The sequence below is a fragment of the Crocodylus porosus genome, unplaced genomic scaffold, assembly GCF_001723895.1.
Source record: "Crocodylus porosus isolate Cpor-Errol unplaced genomic scaffold, CroPor_comp1, whole genome shotgun sequence".
Classification (NCBI taxonomy): domain Eukaryota; kingdom Metazoa; phylum Chordata; order Crocodylia; family Crocodylidae; genus Crocodylus; species Crocodylus porosus.
This window is the reverse complement of record NW_017728931.1, coordinates 97,824,282-97,844,281: the sequence shown is the minus strand read 5'-3', so window position 1 is coordinate 97,844,281 and position 20,000 is coordinate 97,824,282. Positions and strand designations below refer to the sequence as shown.

Below are 20,000 nucleotides of genomic sequence, written 5' to 3'. Positions count from 1 at the left end.
AAAGTCAAATCTATCTACACTCAAACTGACTTAGGACCAATGGAATGATAATTAATTTTGCAGACAAAATACACTGAAGTTTTGTCATATGTTATTATACTCTGACATTTATAAGACAGGAATGAAGAAGTACTATTAAATGCTTTTAGAGATCTACTGGGCTCCTCACTTAGTGACCAGCAAAATGGTTAGCTTCTGTCAACACTTGTTTTTTAGTAAAATTCCAAATTTGTCATAAATATTTTTGGCACTCTTTTAATCTCCTCTCTTCAATGCTTAGTACTTTAACTCTTGTCTTCTTTGCAGTTATGCAATAGCCTTTTCTGATTTGTCTTTATATTTTGAAGTTTTTCTTCAGCCAAAAGCAGTTGTTTTTAGAGAACAGTCAGAATTGATCATGTGCACTGGAACAATTGTAATCTTACACCATTTCATCAAGACTGAAAATTGCTCCATAAAACATAAACTATAGTTTGGTCCAGAGTTAAAGGATATCAAAGGAAGAATATGATATTATGTTTCCACAATGGGCGCAGTAGCATATTAGAGGGAAGATCAGTTACATTTTTTTGAAACTAACATAAAGGTTACCAATCGTATTCATTTGGTTCACTATGTGAGAAGTCTAGCTTCTTACCATTTTGAATATCTCAACAAAAACAAAGAAGATAATTATGTCACATTACTGTAAAAATGAAAATGCACAATGGATAAACAAAAATGAAGATGAAAAAAATCTTTCATCACTTTAAGTCATTTAGTGCAAGTTATTCTTCATTTCACCTGAAATCCTTTCCCTTATTACAAAAGTGAAGCAAAGCCACTGTGTTTTCTGTCTTAATCCTCCTTCTCAGATGCCTCTGCACAGCTGTTTTTGTTTTTTTGTTTTTTTAACACAAGCTTCTAGGTAAACCATTTTCTGAGCACAAGAAGTTAGAGTTCACCTCATAAAGTAGGAGCTTTTCAGACTTGTCACCAGCATATTATAGAAATACACACTACTAGACTGGGTAGTGTACCTTATTAATATTTCATTTTAGTACACTATACTTGCATTATCTCTATTAACACAGGTATCATATTGTTTCAAGTCAAAGAACCTACAACATCGTAACAAAGATTAGGCTAACAGCAAGGCCTTGAAAACTACAGCTATTAGTCCTGTCATCCCCTATAAAGTTAATGGGTTGGAAAAATGGTCAATCTTTGGACTAGAAGTTGATATTTAATTGAAAGAAAATGTTTTTTAATTGTAAAGGGGATTTTGCATTAGTGTGAACATGAAAAGGTACTAAGGAAGTTAACATGAAGTTGCATTTTAACTTTGATGCAAAATATAAAAACATTTCAATTTCACAAACAACAGCATCTATTGTTCTACTAGGATTTCCTTTTGGGTTTAAAGGTGTAAATGATATAGTTGGATAAAAAAAAAAGTAAACTAAAAAAAAAAAAAAAGCATTCCTAGTATTATTTTCTGCTGGCGTGTGGGATAAAAGCCACAACACTGCAGTTAAATCTGATTGGCCCCTATACAAAAATTACCAGAAAGCTATAGGTCTCTCACATCTTCCAGGGTCATTTGATTCAGGGAAACAGAACAATTGTAAATGCAGCACTACACAGTGTTAATCAAAATGGTTTTAGTGATTGTCGATTATAACAAGAGACCTAATGGAATGAATGTGAAAAGGGTGGCCTAAGAATTAACATCACTGAAGGAGGATGTAAGCATTTAAAAAAATAGTTTATCTTGAAGGGAAAGGCTTGAGTTAAGTTGCCTTAAAATCCTGTTATTGATATTGTTGTTTTACATAGAATCATTTTCAGCAACATGTAAAAATCCTTCATCACAGCTAGTAACTCATCTAACCTACAACCAAAAACATCACAATCATTCCCAAATACTGGGCATTTCAAAATACATATGCTGTAAGATATTTATACATAGCCATTCACGAAGAGCGAGAGAAAATACAAAGCAAGACTTGGAAGCTAATATTGGTCATTTCACTTTGAAATTGTAGAATAGTAAGAGAGATGAAGGAAGGAGTTAAAAACATATTGCAAAAAATATTACTCTATTCTGTTATTATGATACTGAGTATTTATGCCTTGTTGTTAAGGTGCTTTTGCTATATACCATGTAGTCTTCCATTTGTAAACACATCTTTTTGATGTTTCTGCCAACATCCTGGCAACAAAGCAGTGCAATTTCAAATGAGCTAATTAACCTAATTGTTGATGAAGCATGAAACAGTTCATTCACCCTGTTAGCTGCACCATGACAACATAAGAGTCTCAGCCCGTGAAGTTACTCATCTATATAAACCTATCTGTAGCTTTCCATTAAGATCCATTGCATGCCAAAAAAGAGTATGGTTCTTCGGATAAAGACCAGCCTATACCATAAACATAATATAGGGAGATGCTCACCATTTCTGTGGCAATTATCATGCAATGTAAGCTGCTTGGAAATAAACCTAAAAACTAAAAAAAAGAAACCCATTGCACATTTTAGTTGCTAGAAACCTACATTGTTTATTTTCTAATATTTAGATGCTGGCCATTTTCTTTAAACTAACTGCACCTGGACACTTTTCTTATTGACACTTAATTCGGAAAAATGGAAACACCTCACATCAGTGTTTTATTTTATTTTTGTTACTAGTATACATCTTGTGCACAGGCAGAAGTAAAAGCAGCGATGAAGTTACTAAAACATGGTAAAATGGCCACATTTGGGATTGAAACGGTGTGCCCATTTCTATGTATACATACATATTTCCTGTTTCCACACACAGGCTCACATGGTCTGTTCCTATATGCTTCTACTCAAACTATCAGAATTGAAAATGTGCTTTTACATACCTTTGCTATCAAACATACAATCAAAAGCTTCTCTTCAAATTTTCTGAGGCTCCATTTCAGCAAAGGGATAATAAGAGGATTAAACACTGTGCTTTTGAAAGACCTGCAAAAGTGTTCTACAGTAGGAAGGGTAACACTTTGACCCTTTGCAGATGGCCTCGATTATCCAGTTGCTTGGAACATACAAATAACCTCTGATATGCTTTACAGTAGAACTTTATTTGCTATCTTTATCCTTCCTTTGCCTACACAATCCCTGGAACCAATGAATAAAAAACAACCTACTTTAAAAACTGTCCAAAATCTTCACAAATGCTTTCACAGCCAGGCCATTTGCAAACTCCATGGCCATAGAGAGTATGAGAGGCCCCAGTCTCCTCATGTGACGAGCTGTAGCAAAAGAATACGGCATCAGATTCATCTCAAAAGCCATAATCGTTGGAGGCTGCTAGCGCCTGTCAGGTTACGATCAGTGACAAACAGGTCAAAACAGGTCAATTCAGCTCAGAGCAGTCAGAAAAATTTAATCGTTCTATTGAATAGTTCAACTGCCAAGGCTAGATGATGTTCCAATTAGAGAAGAAATAGAGCCAAGGATGACTGTTAATAAAGGATGAAAAAATAAGATGACTGTATAATACCATATGCTAATTCTGCCATATGACCTTAGTGTAACATTTTACCTATAAATAAAAAATAGACTCAAAGTGATCAATTCTGCAAAGAAATATTTAAAATGGACAGCCAGGCCTTATGAATAATATGAATGTAACTATAAAATCTTTTGTATTTTCTGTTGAAAAATGTGTCTATAATTAAGGTGGCTTTCATTAATGATTATTTCTCTTTTGCAAGTATTGTTTCCATTATCTGCTCCAGGTTTCACAAAAACAAACACACGTTCCATTTCATTTTCTGAAAAGTCTGCATCAGTTTTATCCATATGTAATTAACAAAGAAGTTTTGGGTTTTATTCCCATAGAGATGAACATCAGCTACAGATTCTAAAGAAATCAACAAACTTCTCCAACATATAATCATCAAATTAATCCTAATTAAAGTAATAGCTCAAAAGTATCCAGAGAAGCTCCATTTTTGAAATAATAGAAGATAATAATAGAAAACTGCTATGAAAGTTAAATTAAGACCACAGACTTTATCAAATTGTAGTTTATTTTAAATATTGGAGAAATTAAAGGGGATGTTTCTTTGCAAAAACACTTATATACTGTTTAAAGTTTGCTGCAGCTACATTTTAATTTACCTTACATAAGAGATCATCCATATCAGTCTATCCTAACTGATGTATTGAATATTTTAAGGGTTGCAGATCATATTTAACTTTCTTATTTAAATCACTAAAAGTAACATGGAAAATAACAAAGAGGAGTCAAGAATACCTGTACACTCAGTGTGAAAAAGTGTATTTTTAACTTTAACATTTGGGTCAAATTCTGCTCTGTTACAACGTTAGTGCAATATTGTAATAACTATTGAAATAACTGCAATGAGATAAGTCATTGGAGTTATTGCAGTCTACGACAGAATAAAATTTGGCCTTTAGTGTTATTTCCATTTTAGTTCCTTCCCAAGAAGCATAAAGTAGGAAACCTTCCAGTTGAACTACAGCTTCAACCTGCGAAGCTTCCTGCTTAAATTTTCTGTGAAAAAATTACAATTGACTGAGTTAATACTGTAGGCCTGAATTTCAGCTGGACTTCAACACAGCTTTTAATTCTGTGACTAACGTCATGCCCATCCAAGTTCCCCAAAATATGCATCCACAAGTACAAAGTAGCACACGGAAACAGTACTATTTCTACTATTACTGGTGCTACCACAAACCTCACTACGGGAACAAAACGATGGGCATACAGTTTAGGAACTTAACAGTGTATCTGCAAAATTAGAGTTTACTGCTTCAAGTCAGACCCTGTGATTATGCCGAAAGAATTATGCCATCTCTCCTCAATGTTCTGCACTTGTCCTGATTTTGCAGTGAAGAAACTTATGATGTGAAATAATATAACTTGCAATGTTAAGCAACGATCTCTGCCTAACTGTTTGAATCATAACTGTAATGAAAGCTTAATTTTGTCAGGTGGTAAGAAAAATTGGAATCTCATCAGAATTACCTGTCTCGCCTTGCATTCAGAACTGAAGACTGTCCATTCACTATGGAATGATGGGTTATTGGTGGTGATGCTTTGGAAGTGGTGGAGGAGGTAGTAGAGGAGGAATTGTTAGTAGTGAGGTCTAGCCCTCCATGTTTAATGCCATTATCTTCCATACTGTGAACTCCAGTCACTTCTTTCCATAGCTGCTGAATCTCAGCAGGACTTAAGCCAGCTATAAAATGAAAGAGCACACCACTAATGTAACAAAATAAGAGTTTAATATAATGAGCTCAGTGTTATTAATGGATTAATGCCAACAATAAAGGTGATTTTGTTTTTCCAGCAAAATCGACATGTATTAAGCAATTTCATTTTTCCTGTATTGGAATCCAGTTAATTTAGCTGCTTTTCTCTTGTTACAAACAGTCAATTAAAGGTCACCAATTTTAATAATAATATAGTCTTTCTTAAAACATTTGTTCAAGGATCAAAGAGGGCTAACTACAAAGAACAATTGGTAACTACTGTTTGAAAAACAATTATTAAAGAAACTTTTAGGAGAGATTTCATTGTCTGCAGCATCAATTTTTTTGGCACACAGACATGATTTAATACATCCAAAGTTCACTCAGTTCCTTAGAAGTACTGCTTTTCCAAAGATGCAATGGAAAATAGAAAAAATATATTAAATTACAGTAAAGATGCAAACATTAATGCCCTTTGTTTGGAAAGGAAACCAAATTCTAAGAACCAAACTGAAATCAATGAGATTTCAACAGGTTTAAAGTTAGGAAAAAATTTCGCCTGTTAACATTAATTAATTGCACCCATGTATTAGCCAATGTCATTTAATTATCAAAAATTACCTGGTTTAAAAATGTATTTTTGGAAGACAAAACCAAATTAAAGAAAAACTGTAACAGTGCAGGGCTAAGTAGCCAGAAAGCCAGATCTTGTCCTTGACAAGTCCCTCTTCACAGATGAATTCCCATGGCAGCTCCTACATTGCTGTTTCTCCTTGCCCTCTTATGGGCAAGTACTCAAAGGCTCTGACTGGGAGAAAAAGGTTTTCCTACTTCATTGCTTCACCAGACTCTTGGGACTGTTGGCAGCCAGACCACCCTTAAGGTTTGTCTATATGTTTAGAATTGTTTTGAACCCTAATCAGCTTTTTAGGGTAATCTTTGTATTCCTAACATGCTTAAAATTTGCCTTATCCTGGACTTACGAACTGTGCTAATTGAATCAGGAGCACACCCTGGTGTCATTATAACTTTTTCACACTGCATTTTTGTAACTATGGTAAGGGACATACTATATATGCTCACAAAAATTATGGGTAAGGTATTAACAAGTATCAGGACATTTTGAAAGAAAGCAAGAGAATTTCAATGATAATATGTTGCTGTCTTCAATGAAGGAACTTAAAGTACAGAAAAATGCTACTCTCTCTTCCCCTTGCAATCTGTGCTTTGGCTAAAAGGTGGTAATCCTTGTACTAAGATACGGACCTCATAAAATTACATCTCTTTGTCCAACCAGGCTGTGTTTCCTCAGCATACTAGTTTTGAAGACTACTCAAACTATAGCTAGAGCAGAATGAGAATGTCACTTAATCAGTGGAGGTTTTTGAGGACATAGTTTGTTTCATATCTGTTTCTTAGATTGCCCTGGGTACTGATTCTTTTTCCATGCAAGTCAAGGGGTGGATTCAATCTATACATTTTGGAAAGTTTTGGATCATGGCTCATCTAAAAACAACTTCTCTCTTTTTTATATCATCTCAACAGTTGAAAGTGGCTGGGACAGTGTACAGTACTCAGAATTTCTTGGTGGAGGCAAAGTGACCTCAGTGGATGGAATCTGATTGGATTTAATTTCTCTTCCCATGTTCTGACATAGCTCAAATTTATTGACCTTCAGGAAATGATGCAAGGTCCATCTATTCATTCAGGCTTTTCATTGAGAATGGTCGTTTTAATGGGTGAATAAGATTTATTTGCAGGATATAAAGAGAATTTTTTTCATTGACTTTTTGGCAAGTTTGCTCTTTATTAGCTAATATTTTATACTGAATGTACATGAGCTCATGTTGCTAAAAACTTCTGCATTGTTTAAAAAGCCTAAAATTAGTAATTTCTGAAAAGCCTATTACGTATTCATGTTTTATTCCAATATTGTGTGTGTTAATTACAATGAGAGACTGCAGGACCTGAACCTGTTCAGCCTTCACAAGAGAAGGCTGAGGGGGGACCTGGTGACAGCCTATAAACTCACTAGGGGGGACCAGAAGGGTTTGGGAGAGACCTTGTTTCCCCTAGCGCCCCCTGGCACCCCCGGCATAACAAGGAATAACGGCCACAAGTTGTTGGAGAGTAGGTTTATATTAGACATCCGCAAGAACTACTTCACAGTTAGGGCAGCTAGCATCTGGAACCAACTTCCAAGGGAAGTGGTGCTGGCTCCTACCCTGGGGGTCTTTAAGAGGAGGCTTGATGCCTACCTAGTTGAGATCATTTGAGCCCAGTTTTTTCTCCCGTCCTGGCAGAGGGTCGGATTTGAAGATCTATAAGGTCCCTTCCGATCCTACTTCTATGAAACTAGGAAAAAATTATTATATTTTCCTTCTATATCTTAAGGAACATGAGTTAATTATAAAATAGGAACAATAATTTTGATTTCTGGTATACAGTTCAACATTGGAGCTTATATTGCTTGTAAAGCAGAGAAGCCAGACTTATTTATGGAATCAGGCCTTTGGGTAACAAAAGATAATGTGAGAGTGATAGTAACAGCTGTAACGGTTTTTAATGAAGATAAGTAATTAATATACAATTTTCATGAAGCAATTTCTAGCAGCTCTTCAGGTAACTCAGGATAGTAATATGAACAACAGTCACCTGTTAGTGCAATCACAAATCAAAACCAATATAAAAGGATTCCATTAGGTGACATGAGGTAACATATGTATTGAACACTCTTAAAATGCTTTCCTTCCTCTTCTCCACTGAAAATATTCAACTCAGTATTAAAAATGGAAGAACAAATACATCTATCTGAATAATTAGCACAAAAATGCATTCCTCTGTCTCAGCTGCATGGGAATATAAGCACTCCAATTTGGGGACATTCACTCATTGGGTCCAGGTTTGGGAAGACAAATTTGGCTATGTCTTGCTGCCTCTTCCTATCCCAGAGTGAAATGCTTTACTTAATGCTCCAATGTGGGGAGAGCTTCCCCTGCTTCTATTCACTTTCACTCTAGACCACGGGCGTAAGTGGGCAATTCTGGAAGTGCACAGGGCGGCAGCTTCAGCTGGGTTGTTGGCAGTCGGGCATTTCTACATCACCCCTAAGTCAGTTCCCAATCCTTGTGCCCCAGCACTCTTCTCTTAGTTATATTACTGCTGGGCAAGTTAGTGGAGTAGTAGCTGGATAAACTGACTAACTCTTGCTTGCATCTGCTAATTTAAGCTAGGTACAGACATTGCACATAAACCGGTATAAGCATTCGGAAACTGATCTAAATCTGTAACAAAACAGAAGATTAGCACACACAGACCAGTTTCAAAACAGCAGAACCCAGTCTAACATAGACCTGGATGGACTTAGTATTAGACTTAATGGGCACCTATACATGTGCAGTGAGTCTGCTCCAATGCGCTGTAATTACAGTGCGTTAGAGCAGACTTGATTAATTGAGTCTCCTGGAGCATGGTAATTACCACATTCTAGCAGACTCCAGTGTCATGTGCATCAGTGTCTTCACACTGAAAAATGGTGGCCAGGGGTGCTTTAACTAAAGCCCATTGGACGAGCTTTAGTTAAAGTGCCCCCACTGCCATTTTTCAGTGCAGGGATGTTGATACATGTAATGCTCTGGGTGCTTTAAAGTAGCTCTTGGAGCCACTCTTATTAAAGCATCCTCCCCCCTCCTCCAGAGCATATGTATAAATGTCCAATTGGTTTAGGTTAGAGCAGTGTATTGAATTAGTCCCACATCCCATAGCAAATCACTTTAGTTCAGTGTCCTCCAGCATCCCAAGTGCCCCTTGCATGGTGTGTGCTAGCTTTGGCTGGTGCTTGTTTACTCCAGGTGAGTACTGGGCCAGCCCTACCCCCCAGGCTTGCACAGACAAGAGTCAGAAAAGCCTCTGTCTCCTTCCTGAGCACCTGGGCAGGGTGGGGGAGGATAGGGAACAGACCTCCCCCTCAGCCCCAAGCCAGCACAGCTGGAAGGGGTGTCTCAAGTAACAGCAAGGGGCTAGTCACTCTGTGTGACTTTGGTCAGGCCGCAGTTGGAATACTGTGTCCAGTACTGGGCGCCACACTTCAAGAGGGATGTGGCCAGCCTAGAGAGGGTTCAGAGGAGGGCCATCTGCCTGGTGAGAGGGCAGCAGGACAGGCCCTACGAGGAGAGACTGAGGGACCTGAACCTGTTCAGCCTCAGCAAGAGGAGGCTAAGGGGGGACCTGGTGGCTGCCTACAAACTCATCAGGGGAGATCAACGGCAAATAGGTAGAGCCCTTTTCTCACCAATACCACCTGGGGTGATGAAGAACAATGGTAATAAGCTGATGGAGAATAGGTTTAGAGTAGAGATCAGAAGGCAGTTTTTTACAGTTAGGGTGCCCAAAATCTGGAACCAACTTTCCAGGGAAGTGGTCCTCACCCCTACCTTGGGCAAATTCAAGAAGAGGTTGGATAATCACCTGTCTGGGGTCTTGTGAACCCAGCATTCATTCCTGCCTGTGGCAGGGGGTCAGGCTAGATGATCTGTTCAGGTCCCTCCTGACCCTAGCTACTATGAAACTAGCTGCTAGTGGATGTATTTAACCCTGAGGGGAGAGATGAAAAGATCTTAAGTCCTCAAAGACAGGGTCAGAAAGACTCTAATGTCAAAGCAGCTAGGTAGAAAATAGGATGGGAATATTTTACATGGGTAAATATGTGGGCATGTCTCATCTGATTGATAACTTACTACCCTTTTTTCTCACATACCTCATGCCCCCAAAATAAGAGAGATATCTTCCAGTGCCGAAGTATGACATGCTGAGGCCCTAAATCATGTCCAGTTTAAGACATACTTTAAAGATAAAATAATATAATGTATGTATATTTTTGTTATATTTGAATGAAAAAGTCCATATTTAGAATCATTTTCCCATATCTCCTTTATTCACCAACTAATTATTATAAAACCTGATATAAGTCAGGTTTTTTTTTCTTATTTAGAGGTCCCTCATATTGTGAGGCCCTAAGCTGTAGCTTAAGCCTAAATCTGACCCTGATGCCTTGTTTTTTGGAAGGCAGACTGTAGAAAAGATAAATTTTTCCAGAGTCCTGGCTGACTATGACATAGTGTAAGGCCTCCTGGAAACAGAGTGTCCATCCTAGGTGGCCTCCTAGAAGGCCTTCGGGGGTGGGCCAGCAGGAACTTCCTGGTGTGGCAAGATAGCAACAAGGCTAGGCTCAGACACTTGCAAAGGCAGCAGTAAGACTCTTACTTCTTTATTGTAAATAGTTCATTATGTAAGTTCCTGTAAATAATAAAGTATTGTTTTCACATCACAAGCCTCATCAAGATACTACAGACTGCAGCAGTTCACTTAACCTGAGCTAGCTCAGTGGCTCCTTCAGGCATAAGCTATAGTACTTAGCTAATAATATGGCTATGAGAGGGGTAACACAGGACTCTGTCCTTTATGCTTGCCGGGTCAGAGAGAACTGAGAGACATGTTGGTAGCCATTAGAGCAGAGTGTCTCCATAGTTCTATTACAGCAAAGGAAAATAGGCTTCTACTGCTTATGACAAATATCCTGATTTTGAAGGCCTCTTTTGCGGGGACTGAAGTGCATGTGATATGTGATTAAATACAGGCCATTTAGATTTCATGATTATAAGTTGGAGCAAGTCTTTAGGTGCATCCTTGAATATGTAGCTACACTGCTATAGAAGGAGTCTAGGGGAGGAAGAGTGAACTAATAACAAGTCCTTACCTGTCCTATCTGCATCAATCCCAGCATTTCTGCTCTGGTAAGTTCCTTTTACCTTCCTGGTCAGAATACGTGAAGGAAGTGCAAAACCAAGATTTTGCCTCTTGCCAATCAGTGCCTACTTGGTTGCAATATGCGGGAAAAATAGGAAGCAGTGCGTTGCCTAGCCCTTGTAATGCAAGCCTGAGGTTCAGGAAGTGTGGGCAGGGGAGTCCTGCTGTCTCCTGTACAGATCACATAAGGTCTAGCAAAAATGTAGCCCTATATTTGTTTAATTTTTGAAAAAGAGGATTCTTTTAAAAAACATATTTCTGCATTTCCTTTATTTTCTTTCTTCCCCACTTCTGTAAGGTAAAATGGGCATTAAAGCAAATGGGGAAAAAGGAAAGGCTGAAACTTGTGCCCAGAGTCTTTTCTGAGGAAAACACAAAGGAAACATACAGAAGAAGAAAATGTTTACTTCAATTAGATAAAAACAGTAGTGAAATCTTTAAAAAGCAGACCTTTTTATAATATGTGATCGCTTTGCTTTTTATCAGTTCAGTTATTGTTAATTCTTCTAGCTTTAACCAGAGAGATTTAGGAGTTAGGGGTATACTTAATAGTTCTGCTGTAGCAACTATGTAAAAAGAAATAAAGGAAAGCTTTATTTCATATTTTTCTTCTTCTGGAAATGTGTGAATGACTGCTGCGCTAGAGTAATGAATATCAATGTAATTGGGTAGGAGTGCTAAGGGAAATCTAGGGGGAAATGCTCAATGTTAGGGAAAACCCAAGGAATTCCTCTTGCAACAGATGGCATAAGAGAGGATTGCATGAGAGAGGAAGGTAAAGCTGTTCAGAGAAAGGTTTCACTTCAATTACTTTTTTCCCCTTCTGATCTGATAATGCTTTGTGGAAACGGAAAGTAGTATTGCCAATGTGAAGCATTCAAAAATCATGACATAACTCCTCCAAGGTCATAACATAAACTAAATTTGGAGTTCTTTTATTTATATTCTGATTTTTGTACTTAATTATGTTTGAATCAAGCTTTTCTCCACAACCATAAAGGTTAACAAAAATTACTTTGAAAAAATGGAGGAGGGGAGAGGAGACAGAGACAGCATGCTGAACTAATCTTTGTCTTCAGGATCTGAGGTTTAAAATAAAATGCCAAACTGATCAAAGCAGATGATTCATAATCAGCTATGACATACTATTTGAGCGTATCATTATCTTGCTTACTCTTCCCTCTGCCCCCTCCTTTACTTGCATATTCTGCACACCTTACGTGCTCACCTAACTACCAAGGGCCAATCCTATAGTAAAAACTCTTCCCTACTTCAATGCTCAAGCAGTGTCTTATTAAAGACAGTGGTTCTATCCCCAAACCCATTGCAGGATTGGGGCTTTAAAAAGTACATTATTATATATGGCAGAGTCTTTTATCTCACCTCTGTTTTGTAATAAGTGAAAGCACAAATGATGTGCCACCAGGCATAACTACTACTGGGGCCTGTGTCCTGGGCAGCAGCAGCAGCAGGGGCTGGGCTGACAGGGGCAGTGGCTTGAAGTAGGCACTGGAGTCTAGTGCCCTGGTCATCCATGCCTCGTTATACTACTGTTATTTGCCTCACAGATGATGACAGAGCAGTCCTTAACACACAAAGTCTTTGACCTTGTTTTGTAATGCCTACAACATGTATTTCTAAGTAAAACTTTTCTTTTATAAAACTATGCCTCTTTTTGTCTTCTGTAGGTAACTATTGGATCATTAATATATGACTCCCAAGGGTAGGGCTTCTGTGCTAACATCTGATGCTGATCTTAATCCCAGTGAAAGACGGTTCAAGAGTCTTTTTGAAAGTCTTTTTGAAAACTCTCTTATCGTTCTACGAGTTACAGTTTCCTATTAGTGACATCACAGTTTACGGTGATGAAAATTGTTATTATACTTAAGCATTTCAAAGAATGGCAAAGAAAAGTACTTCTGAGATGACAAGATCCTTTCGCTAAATAATATTAAATAACCAGCAATTTAGGATGACTACTTTTTTTTTTTTTTTTAATTACTGAGAGCACATTTCTTTTCTTTTTAGAAAAAAAAGAGAATGTAAGTTTGGCAACTGCCATTTTTAATATCAGTTGCTCGCTACCTTTTACTTCTGTTCTTTTATATCAAAAGGTTACAGTCTCACAGAATCAGTTATCTGTAATTTTTCAGTGTAAATCAATGGTGCTTGAATTGTGTTGGCATTAAAAATTGTTTTCTGCACATAAGACTAATAAATATGCATTTTATACCTAAGAAAAACCACTCAAAACATGGTCTTTTCCACTAAAAGCCTGTAGTAAAATTTATCAGCCTCAAGAAAACTTGGTAATGTAATAATATTAACAATAATGATTTAATAATAAAGTATAGTTTAAATGTCATAAAGGGGAACTACTGAAGTTCAGGTCAAAATGAACGGATAAAAATGCTGTGAATTAGAAATGAATGGAGTCATATGTTGTTTATATACCTTGTGGTAGCGACTGGACAGGAAGAGCAGACTGGCCAGGTGGGATGGAAATTAGTCCCTGACGCTGAAGATTCAGCAGATGTTGCTGCTGCTGGAGTTGTTGCATCTGGAGGAGCTGCTGCTGGAAGACAAGCTGCTGGGCTGCCAACTGCTGTTGCTGCTGCTGCTGTGAAAAAAAACCCCAAATGCAACAAACAATAAAGTCTGCAATGAAGGCTGCAAAGCAGCAAATATAAACTCCACGTGCTTCCCTTTCATCTCTGTTATTAAATAGTAATGTTATTTGTAGAATATGCCGACAGTAGAAGCATTTGAAATTGGCTAATATTTTATTCCAACTACCAGGTTGTTAGGGAAAACGGGAAGATGCACTTAAGAATGCACTGCAGAAAAGGGTCAAGAGAAAGTAGGCAACAGCTGCTCCGAACTAAAAAAATATCAGCTCATGGCAGATGATAACAGATTTATCTATGCTAAAAGTGTAACTTTACAGCAGTCTGCGATTCAAAGGCACTCTTGTTTTTCCAACTGGATAAGTTTGGTCCGCAGTGGCCCATGAATGTGGTCTCCAGTGGTCTATTAGTAAACTGGGATGCAGCCTCCATTTCACTGGCCTGTTAGCTCTTTCCCTCCTCTTGTTGGAATATATTAAAACCAGCATTACATTCAAGGCAAAGAAGTGCCCTATTATGAGCAAAAGTATAGCTTCCAATTTTGTGAGGCATTACAAGACAAACTGGAGTTCTTTAGACTCAGGAGGGTATGAGAAGGCAGTCACACTTCAGAGAAAGACAAGCTGCTGTGGAAGACCTTTCCTTTTTAGTTTGGGGAAAAGAGAAACTTCTGATGCGCTCACTGGAAAACAGACTGCATAATGGAGCAAGTCATGTGGATTGCCCAGAGCCTCCGGAGAAATAAGGGAGCAATTTCTATTCCGTAGTTGATGGCTGTCTGAAATTCTATTCACAAATCCAAACAGAAACAAAGCCTCAGGAGGTCAGAACTGTTTCCTGTACGTTTGCATAATGGGCAGCTTGAAGACAACGTCTAGGATACCTGCTGATCAATTTAACTACTTCAACATGTTTTGTTTGTATTATGTTTATATTTGATGCAGTTTGCTGACAAGTGCAAGCTAGGTCTGAGAAGCCAGCTTGTCAGGTTGATTTATGAGCACATCAAACTGTAACTTTCTACTCGCCACTCCAAACCTACAGTAGCAGTTCATTAATCAGGGGCCTGCGACTTTGAAATCTGTGCTCAACCATTTTTTTTCTTTTTAAACAATGGGCTAAATTTGCATGGTCTCTGAGCTGTACCAGAGAGGAAAGTAAGGTTCCTTCACCAACTTGCATTCTCTGTGAATACCAGATAATCAGTACTTTGTCCACCACACAGATTGCTCTTTGTACACTGCAATTCATTACTGAACATTAGACGGCGGCATTGGATTGCAATTCTTAAATCTCAGGCTACAGAAAAGAGACACTCAAAGGTTCTACTGTCATGATGACCCCTGCTACACGTTACATAGATTACACAATTAACTGGTTAATTGTGCAATAAAGTTAGACCAGCCACAAGTGCACAGTAATCATCAAAGAATAAAAATGACCATCCACCTATAAAAGGAGCCAAGCAGCTATGAAGTTAGTGCTTGAAAATGTGTAACAACTCTCTAGCTGGTTTCTATCCAGCTTTAATTTGAACATGTAGCAGGACCTATTATTAAGCTCAGTAAAAACATGAGAATGCATCTTTGACAGCAAGAATCTATCATAAAAATATATTTGAAACTTCTGGTCTTTTCCATGCCCCTTCCCAAAAACCAAGTGCATGGATCAATGAGTTCCTTGGTTCTTACCTCTTTTGCTTGCTTTCCTGGATGCTGTTGCTGCTGCTGCTGCTGCTGTTGCTGTTGCTGCTGCTGCTGCTGTTGCTGCTGCTGCTGTTGCTGCTGCTGTTGCTGCTGCTGCTGCTGCTGTTGCTGCTGCTGCAAAAGCTGAAGATGTAACTGCTCTTGCTGTTTCTTGTAAAACTCTTGTAGTTGTTGCTGAATAAACCATTTTGACTTTAATAAATAAAGGCAAAAGTTTCAAGTATTATAAATCTCCTAAACTCTTCTAGATTGGCATATGGTAGAGTAGCCATTAAGATTCACCTCATAACAAAAAAATGGTTTGATTTGAAGAGGCAGATCTACATACATTTTTTTCCAAGGCGGCTTTGAAATTTTCCAAGGCAGATTCCAAAATATCCTAAACAAAAGGGTATAGAAAATCTGTATTCTAAAGGGAATGCAGCAGAACCTAATTTACTCCCCAAATTATTATAGTGAAGTTCCTCATAACTAACAAATCAGAAGCTGTGCTCAGCCACTTGCAAGAAACCAACAAGTCAGGAAGGCCAAACAAAACTGTCTGTTTCTTAGGGGGGAAAAAAGTTAATTAATCTGTCAGTCTGTTTAGCAGGATGCCAGGCTTACAATTGAAAGTGAATTGCCTGAAATGATCATGATAGTAGATATCAAAGTACTTAAACATACAAGAACTAAGATGAACAGACACATTATTTTGTCTATAGTAATTAAGCACACGCCCAAAAATCCACTTGAAATTATCTTTCATATTATATTGCTCTTCTGATCACTGACACTATTGTAAGAACAACAAGTTCACTGGTTCATGGCATAGCTACCAGATCTTTTTTGCGCTCAGGGAAGAATAATCATCCTTCCTCTTTCTAATTTCTACTGGGTCAAATTTTTGGAAGCAAAACCAAAAAAAAAAAAAAATCTCCTTGATGATACGAAGTCAGCAAGTTCAAATTTCATAACCACATTCCATTCATATGATTAAAGGGAGCACTAAAGAGTTATGAATTTTAAAGCAACAATTTTCTAAAAATCTATTTACACATCCTTTGGCATGCCTACAACTAAACTGTCTGAGTACTTGAAATTTTAAATGTCGACTTGCTCAGTTTTAATAATGTACTTGCTACTGTGATTACAGTATTTCAAAAGTGTTTCAAAAGTGCAAGTAAAATTTCACACACTTGCAACTAGAATAAGAAATGTACAGACTAAAAAGTTCTACATTGATTTCAATACCATTACTGTAAGCAAGAATCATGAAATACGAGAAAATAAGACTCTTAGAAGCACGGCTAATACTTGTGAAGATTCTCTTAGGCTAACGATCCAAAGCAGGTAACCCACATTACCTGCTGTAACATAACTGCTTGCTGCTGTTGAAGAAGTGCTTGAAGCTGCTGTGGAGACAATACTTGCTGCTGAAGAATCTGCTGCATTTGCTGAGGGGTGATCACCTGGGGAGTCATCATGGCCACTGACACAGGCACCTGCACAGAGAAAGAAAGATATCACCATCAAACACCTGCATCGCAGCTGTACATCTTTTCTTATTTTGTATCAAAGATGGACCATAATTTTTACATAATATTTATAACGGCAAAGTTCCAGTTTCAGTAAGAATCTGTTATTTTAAGACCACAGTACTGTGGCACTCTATTTCCAGAGGCATCAGATTTGATCAGACTCAAGCTTTATGTTTCACATCTCTTATGTATTACTGCAAGAGATTTAAACATTGGCTAGTATAAATGTGTATTTAAAAATAAATGATCACATGGTAGGGCTCTCAACACTTCATAATCAATCATCTTATCAAGTGTCATAATGTTACGAATGGAAAAACCTATTGAGACTGTTTCACAAGATGTGATTAAAATAGACATAAAAAATAAGCATCTTAAAGCAATAGATGTTTTATACCATATAGATATTTAGACTAGAAAAGGTATGTATAATGCTTTCTGTTAGGATGAAGAAACCTCTCCTTTTAGATTTTTTTTATTCTAAGAAAAGTTTATTTGTACCACAAAAACAAAGGCAGGAGCCTCCACCGAACAAGGAACTTAATCTTAGGCCTTTAACCTCTTTAGACTGACAGTATGTTTCCAATTTTTCCTAATTTAAACTCAAAGTCTGAAAATCATCATAAAAACAAATTTATTTTGTTAACTGAAAATTTTTTTTCTTTTAGGTCCTTCTGTGGTTACTACTTTTTTCCACTTATATATCTGTGTGTGCTTGTGCATATGAGAGATAAAGGCAGACAGCAAGTGTGCGTTTTGTGTGTGTGTAAGAGATACTTGGTGTATGAGCCTCAAATATGCACTCAGTGGCTGTTGAGACACATGGTTAAAGGCATTGCTTGATCTAACCAGTACCTACTCAAGTTGCTTGTCACCATTCCAAGTTTGCAACCTTCAAAAAATAATTTTCCCTTCCTTTCTGGAAATAAAAGCAAGCATTAATAAAAAAAATATTGTAGTGCTGTATGTTCTCAGGATATCACAGTTCCTTGCAGCAAAAGGATACAAGGATTACGAGCTCAAATCCCAAATATGTTTTAACAGTAAACACTTTAAAAATATATATTTCTGCTTAAACAATCTAGTCTATGAAGGAAAATGTGAAATGACAAATTTTATGAGAAAGACATATACAATTATTATTTTCTAAACTTTTTAAATTTAACATTTGGAAAGAAAAAACATATATTTTTTGATATTTGTAAAAATAATCTTAGTTTGGTTTGAAAACTATTTATTAATATTTATCAAGATTGAGGTGCTAAAACAAGCTACTACAAGCAATACCATAGAACTTGAATATATAACTAATGTTGTTCCAGAGTCAAAATGACCACACTTATCACAAAAGCTAATGTCCTTGTGAAGAAACACTGGATAAATTATTCTAATAAAAAGCCTTCAGAAATGCATGCTGTAAAATACAGACAACAGACACAAAAAAGCAGATTCCCACTTACAACTGATTATTTAGTAGTGCTTAGAACTGTGATATTTGAAGGTGCTGCATCCATTTAGTGTTTTTTGTTCTAAGACTATGTGCTAATTCTCAGAGATAAAACAAACCAGCCTGAAAAAATCTGGGATTTATGAGAATCAAATTCAAACCTGGAGTCACAGTACACTACTCCTACTGAAGTCAACAGGAATTTCATCTATTTGTGCTTGCTATACGTGAATTTGCTTCCTGAGAATTTTGCTTCAGTGCTGCCATCTAACCACCACAAATCAAGTTGTTATGAGACTGCACTTTCACATTGATACCATTAAACTTAACCTAAAAACCTAGAAGGAGTGTCTCTCCGTTTATATGTCTATTGTAAAAAATTACAAAATGTCAAAGGCCTGGCACACTTGTTAACACTTTTCTTCTTAATCTTATGTCTAGTGTGGATAAATACACAAGTAAAAATATATAGACATGTATATGTAAATATACTTAATTCCACTGCTTCAAGGAAAGTGGTTTACTCATTTACAGTGGTGAAGAATTAGTAAAATGTGGCAGACGCTATATAAACCATAATGCATATTTGCCATTTTATACACCACATTTTTGCTTGCTCATATAGTGTATAATCTCAGTTTCAATGCCAAGGCTGGAGACTTGCTATTTTAATTTATTCTTTCATAAGAGTTCTCCCATTCCAAAATTTGTCTTGGTCTTTTTTACCGTATCATTAGAAGTGTACAGCCTACATAACTTCCTTTACTAGATATTATACAAAACACACCAGCACAAAAACTGCCATAGACACCTTAAGCACTACAGGCATATAGTTAGGTAAGTTATAGTAAAAATGGCCTTAAAAGGTTTGAAGAAGAATCCAACCCTGCTTAATATTATAGCACCATACACAATGAAAGATCACATAACTACAGCTAAAAAGAAATGTCAAGAGCTATTGAATACACCAAATTTTCAAATTAAATTAGAACAGAATTATTAAGCATAGAACTTTCTATAATGCATTATATTGATTCATTTCACATCCATCAATGATACAGCAACTTTCACTTCATCGTTTTATCTGAATAGTACTGGGGCACTATTTGGCATTGAAGAATATTGGAAAACTAGCCTATTATATCAACAATCAGGTTCATTTGGATTTGTCTACTTCCTGAATCTGTATTTTTGTGTGCTTCTGTTTTAATTTTTAAAAAATCTAATTATTTGATGAATTCATATAAATCTCCAATACCACAACTGAAGTCATTGTCACCAAACACTCAAATGCAATTTTAAAAGGCGATATAAATCATATAATATCTGTTTTACAGCTACAACCCTTTGTTGCAAGATGTCCTCAAAGCCTTGAGGGCTCACAACTCTCAGTCTTGAAGCTGACTTTTTCCAATTGTACAATGGACATCAGTGCATCAGTGGCTGAGTCCTTCATACAGTGACCCTACATAACTTTCTGGGTCTTACGTGACTCAGAAAGCCATGCCAGTTACCATCTGTTCATTTTTCAATATTGTGTAGAGTTTTAAATATTTTCAATTCTATGCAGACTGATTTTTAGTGGAGACAAAAAATTTTCTTTAAAAAAAAGATCTAATTGAATCTGACAACAGCTACAAAAGCAAGCAAGTGGTAGAACTA

The 20,000-nt window shown here is 37.0% G+C and overlaps 1 protein-coding gene across 1 annotated transcript in view; it reads right to left on the bottom strand.

The window, feature by feature from the left end:
- Window positions 1–20,000, bottom strand: part of FOXP2 (forkhead box P2) — a 638,779-nt gene that overhangs the window by 49,781 nt on the left and 568,998 nt on the right. Inside the window, exons 6-10 of the mRNA XM_019543407.1 lie at window positions 16,718–16,855; window positions 15,342–15,545; window positions 13,493–13,664; window positions 5,007–5,220; window positions 3,157–3,261 (exon numbers count right to left, since the gene is read on the bottom strand). Of these exons, the coding sequence (XP_019398952.1) occupies window positions 3,157–3,261; window positions 5,007–5,220; window positions 13,493–13,664; window positions 15,342–15,545; window positions 16,718–16,855 (833 nt within the window). The remainder of the gene's footprint in view (window positions 1–3,156; window positions 3,262–5,006; window positions 5,221–13,492; window positions 13,665–15,341; window positions 15,546–16,717; window positions 16,856–20,000) is intronic.